The following is a 5,653-nucleotide window of genomic DNA, read 5'->3' as shown; positions in this document are numbered from 1 at the left end:
TTACCTTTTGCCTTTAGTGCAGATGCAGACAACTTCTCTCCTTCAGGTTTCATTGTTGGGGGTTTATTATGAACCAGTTTCCACCACCCCGGTTCTCCAAATTCCTGTGCCCCTGAGCGGAAAAACAAGGGGCTCCCCACAGAGAGACAGCCAGCAACTGTGCTCCACCATGTTGAGGTCTTTTTCCTATGGTGGGAAAGGGGGAAACAAGTGTTAGGTCCCCACTCGCCAGCTGTGCTTTCATCCTGAAGCCTCCTCCCTCCTCCAAGATGGAAAGGGCAGAGTGCTTCTGCCACTGGCATGACGCAGGGGGATGACGTACTCCCTACACCCCCATCCTCAGAGAGGCTAAAGATCAATTCATTTCTTCTCAGAGAACCACTCCGAAGGGCAAGCTACAATGTACTGGTAGGCTCTGATGCACAAAGCGCTGTGTATATGTGCTCCATAAATGCCATGCAAATGCAGCAAGGCGAGACACAGTTTTTCTTTTGTCAATGAGCTGCCATATGCTGAGCCTACAGAGGAGAGGTCTTCCCTGCCACTGGAACTCCCAGCGCTCAAATACTGACGTTGCTACCTTCGTTAACAATTTGATGATACAAGAACGGGAATAGGATCCTAGCGATAGCTGTGTTGACCTGACATTGCAGAGCCGTATGCCATTACTGAAGATGACAAACAGGACTCTGGGTGTACAGGATGGGAGAGGCAAAGGAAAGGTAGTGATAAAGGCATCACTTCACACAGAAGGAAAGACAAACTTAATTTAAATGCCTGCCTTGACTACTTTGACATTTAATTTAGCAAAGCACGCTCCCAGAGCTGTAGGATAGGATCCCTAAGGCTGAATTCACAAAGGGAGTTGGGATCTGACCACTCTGCCTTCCACAGCTGCAGCCTTGTCGGGCATGGCAGAGAAGCAGAGCTAGGGGTCTGAGAAATAAATCACCGAGGACAACGGAGCTGCAGGAAGTGGCAAGGTAACAGAGTATGTATGGTTGTCCCACAGACGCATGCGATATATACTGGAGCCCTATCTCTGCTTGGGGATTTCTGCCATAAAACTTCTCCTGCAGCATGGGGAAGAGGATCCCTACCAGTCAACATACCAGTCAACCACACTCACTGAACTATTTCTGAAGCACACTTTTGGCCACTTGGAGGCAGGGAGCTGCATTTAAGCCTTTCACTCTGCAAGGCAGTGTACTCTACTGGGCATCTGAGCACTTTTTGTTCCTCTAAGAACTGGTCACAGGGCTAAATAAAACATCATTTAGGGAAGAAGTGAGAAGAAGTATTTAAAAATTGCCCCTCTAGCCAATAACTGAGGTACTTCCTTGGCTACGAGAGAATCAGGTTCATGGTATAGGGTCTAAACCCCTATTTGCACAGGATCTCAGGATTCCTCCTTGCCTTTGCACACCTCCACTGGCAAAAACTTCACAGTACATGGGCTAGGCTTGGCCAAGCAGGTATTCGCTGCTGTCTGAGTGTTGCCAGTTACACAGCTTGGGGTACTGACCCTCAAATGTGGGGCATTAAACTCAAGTGCCCCAGATCAGAGTCCGGAGCGTTACAGTAAGTCTGGATAAGCTGTGCTTTAATATGCCAAGGAAGTAAAGCATAAACCTTGAACCGCTACACATGGTTCAGCTGTCCCTGCTCCATCAGTGGCTTGTCCAGGCAAGTGGGGAGGCTATGTCAGGCCAGTAATCACTTCATCTGAATTTAATCAGAGCAAGGAGTGCCCAGTTCCCAGGGCAGGTCTCAAAAGGCAGCAGCAAACCCTGGGAGGTGATGCCTCCCTGAGCGAGGGACAATGGGCCATCAGCTGCCTTCCTGTCAGGGTCCCTGTTGTTTCCAGAGGGGACAAATGCTAACATTTCTGAGAACAGAGCAAGGAGGCACAGACAAGCAATGAAAGCAAAGCCAAAGAGCAAATCTGGCTAGGGAGAAAGGCCAGATCTTACAACAGAGAAATCCCTGGGGAAGAAAAGAAGCTGTGAAGGCAATCAAATCTACAACTTCGGAGACTTGCTCAGTTCCTTTCCTGCCTCTGTAGCACATGCATTAACAGTGAGACGGGTTTGACAGCTTCAGCACGCTCAGAAAAAATGTGCCGTTCGCCTATACAGCTCACAACTCATCATGCCACAAAGGCTGCCCTTTACGAGAAGGGTTCTTACTCTGACAGCTTCTTTACACACACTGAAAAACATTTCACTGGTTTGTAATGCCTGCTGTGTAAAAGCTATTTTATTAAGATCCAAAACAAGCTAACAGACAAGGCACAATTTTCAGTTTTGGAGAACTGGGTCCATGCAAGCTTTATAGCCAAGTAAGATGGTACTTTGCTGGACCTCTTTTTTTTTTTTTTCTTTAAAGCCCAGTGACATCAGGACTAGCCCATCTGTTGTGTCTATTTAGAAATACTCAAAGGCTTTGCAGGTTCATACGCTACCTACAGGAAGATAAGAAATAACCCAAAATATATGCATTTACATTGCTTGTGTGTGACATTCTTGGGGTTGTTTTTCCCTACTAAGAAATGCTTATTCTTTCTCAAGAGTACCCCTCATGCCTACATTCAGGTTCTCAGTATTAAATCCTCCAATTTTCTCACTAGTGAGGCTCAACAGAGACATCACCAAATTAACCAGGATCCTTGTCCATCTGTATAACAGGTTTTAATTCCTTTGGCTCACCGACCAGACCTTCAGGGAAACAACACGTCTTTACCTGTTTCCTAATAAGAAAGTCCAGTGTTTCTCAATAAAAGCACAAATATCTTCTTTCCATCTGAAGTACCCCTGACGGCCCGTTCCTTCCAGAGACAAATTGTACATTGCCAGCATGACAACCTGGAACAGAAAGTGTTGGATACAAGTGAATCTTTTCTGTTTCATCTGCTGAACTGCCCCCCCCCCCAGCTGCCACACACACAAATTTTTGCTCCCTCATAAATATCTTGTTTTTGCAACATCTCATAGGCAACTTCTGCAATCCATCTTCCTGCTTTCATGCTGCCCATTCTCGTCTTTCTATTGTTAGATGCACATTCTCCCAGAGACTTGTCCATCCCAGGGGAATAACAAGCTGCCTAGTTATGCAGGTTTATGCTGAGATATAAGCTTTTGCAGCAGTTGTATAAATGAATTATATCACAACTGGGATCTGAATGTAGTGTGAGGTAGGGAAAAAGTCTTTCAAAAAAATGGTCACAAGTAATCCCACTATCTAATCCATCTAGTGACAATCATCCTTCTAAATACTTACGGTTACATTTCAAACTGAACAGACTGTAAACTCTCTGTAAAATTACATGATATCAATTACATGAAATTGTTCTGGGTATACAAGAATTAAGTTTGTCTCCAGGTGATCTTCATTAAACACAATCCATTTACAGCTCATTCACGTGCTTCACAACCAAATTCAGTCTGACCCATTATATGCCTAAACTAAAGGGCAGGTTTGAAAAGTATCACACCTCTTTGTAAGTAAATCCTAGGTGACCAACTGTTAATTACATTTACCCAATTCATTTGAATACAACTAAAATCAGCCGGGCTGGGACCATCTTTCAACAATCACACAGCCTTGGTTACTGCTGTGTAAGTAAGTAACTAGCCAGTAGCCTTGGATACTACTTCCAATAGGGACTTATTCTTCACTATCAGAGGAGTTTGAAATGTATTTTTCTTAGGGAGATGGGTCTCCTCGCAGTAGGCCATAGTTTTCTGGACTGCATTGCTGAAGATGCCAAAATGAGGAAATACAGACAGCCTTAACTGTACCCTATTCAGACAGCCTTAACCCTGTACCCTATTTCTGCGTCGCAACCCCTCTTAGCTTGGTAACTATTTATCTAGGATTTTATGGTTTTTAGGTCAGGTGGGACAGTGTCTCAGGACTTCAGAAACAATTCTCTTTTCATCTGGCTAAAGATAAGGATCTGTTGAGGCCACATACTCTGAAAAAAGTCCAGAAATCACTGTCCCCATTTTGCCTACTTCAGGTAAGTTGACCACTTCCCTCAGTTCGACTTAACCCAGAAGCAGCAGCAGCTCTGGCTGCTGGAAGCCTAGGGAGATAGTCTCTTCACTAGTCAACTTTCTTCCTCACCCATTTTGATTTTGCCTGTCCCTTCCCAATGCCACTCTGAAGAGACCTGGGCGTAACGCTAGCAGCCTTTGCTCTCCGGATCTGTAACTTGCTGAAACTCTGCTGGTCTGCTAGCCACAGACTGCTACGCCAACCTTTTCTCCTGCGCAGCCCTGCACTGGGCACCATGAGAAAGCACTGCAGGAGTTACAACTGATGTTTTAAATGATGTATTATGAGACAACACACCACTACTGTCCCAAAGGATGCAAATAGATGTCTCGCACATACTGCCTGATGCTCAGCATGTGGAAACACTTAATGCTGAGCAACAGCTACCCCCTCATCAAATTCATTTTGTGCAGAGGCAGCCAGCACTGCCTGCCTGCCCCTCCAGCACCCTGCTTAGAGCAAGATGATTGTGCATCAGTCTACCCATACCGTGGTTGCCGTATAATGCAAATTATTTTGATTGCTCAGGTGTACAAGTGCCTGAAATAGCAAATTCCAGCAAGGGCTGTTGCTAGTGAGTAAGGAGCCAGGTTGGAGCTTTGCGTTCAGGGAGCTGGCAAGCTTTCTGTTTATATGTTGCCACCTCACTAGTTCTACATTTGCTCATATACACAAAAAGCTGTTCATGCCTAGCAGCCAAATTCCATTCATGTTGCTTTTCCAAACCTGCCTGAAGCCACGAAGTCATGAGCAACATAAGGGGAAGAAAAAAAAAAAAAAGAAAGAAAAAAAACGGAATGTGGTTTGTATGATTATCTTTCAATTTACCTGCCAAGTGCCCAAGTTCTAATATGCAGGCAATCCTTCGCTAATTAATTTCTGAAGTTCATGTATATATTTCTTTGTTACCTATACCTGATCCTCCTTTTCTAGGTAGCACATACACAACAAACAACAATTTTAGAAAGTCCTGTGGTTGTTCTGCAGGCACAAACGTTTTACTTACTTGTTGCCATGTTAACCTCAGCCGTTCAAATTGCTCTTTCCCATCTTCTGAGCAATCCGAGCAAGTAAATCTGAAAAAGTTATCTCCTTTGAGGTAGCTGAGCTGTTCTCTCAGTTGACCTAAAATGAATAGGCAAAAATCAATTTCTTGGTCCTTTTATAGGAAAAAGTGCTGCAAAGGAGATTTGGATTTCCTACAACATCAGGCAGAAAAGCACTTTTTGCCTTTTTCCCAGAGTCCAGAGACCCAGACAGTTCCCGGGAAGCGTCAGAACTCACTGCGATAGAAGGCGCAGATTCATTTCACGGTTGCAGCAGCCAGCAGTGACCAACTGAAAAGCGCAGGCATAAAAAAGGGGCGCTCTACTTAACATCTGAATGCAGGTACAAAGCCAAGGATTTCCTTGTTTCCACTGCATTTCTCATTCCTTCTTGCTTCCCCAGGATAACCTATATACTTCAACAAATAACCGTTTTCCCACTCAATCTAAAAAAAAAGCTGACCTGTTAAAAGAAGGTATGCTACTGCAAAGGCTATCAGAATATACAAGCTTTTTCTTCCATGTCATCTTTCCACTCACTGCTACAT

At 44.5% G+C, this 5,653-nt stretch overlaps 1 protein-coding gene across 1 annotated transcript in view; it reads right to left on the bottom strand.

Annotated features, from left to right (window-relative positions):
- The window catches only part of CSRP2BP (CSRP2 binding protein), a 19,706-nt gene that overhangs the window by 11,897 nt on the left and 2,156 nt on the right, over nt 1-5,653 (bottom strand). Inside the window, exons 2-4 of the mRNA XM_009329483.1 lie at nt 5,066-5,184; nt 2,743-2,864; nt 5-186 (exon numbers count right to left, since the gene is read on the bottom strand). Of these exons, the coding sequence (XP_009327758.1) occupies nt 5-186; nt 2,743-2,864; nt 5,066-5,184 (423 nt within the window). The remainder of the gene's footprint in view (nt 1-4; nt 187-2,742; nt 2,865-5,065; nt 5,185-5,653) is intronic.

This window comes from Pygoscelis adeliae, unplaced genomic scaffold (genome assembly GCF_000699105.1).
Source record: "Pygoscelis adeliae isolate BGI_AS28 unplaced genomic scaffold, ASM69910v1 Scaffold118, whole genome shotgun sequence".
NCBI classification, from domain to species: Eukaryota; Metazoa; Chordata; class Aves; order Sphenisciformes; family Spheniscidae; genus Pygoscelis; species Pygoscelis adeliae.
The sequence above is the reverse complement of the archived record's forward strand: the minus strand, read 5'-3'. Positions and strand labels throughout refer to the sequence as shown.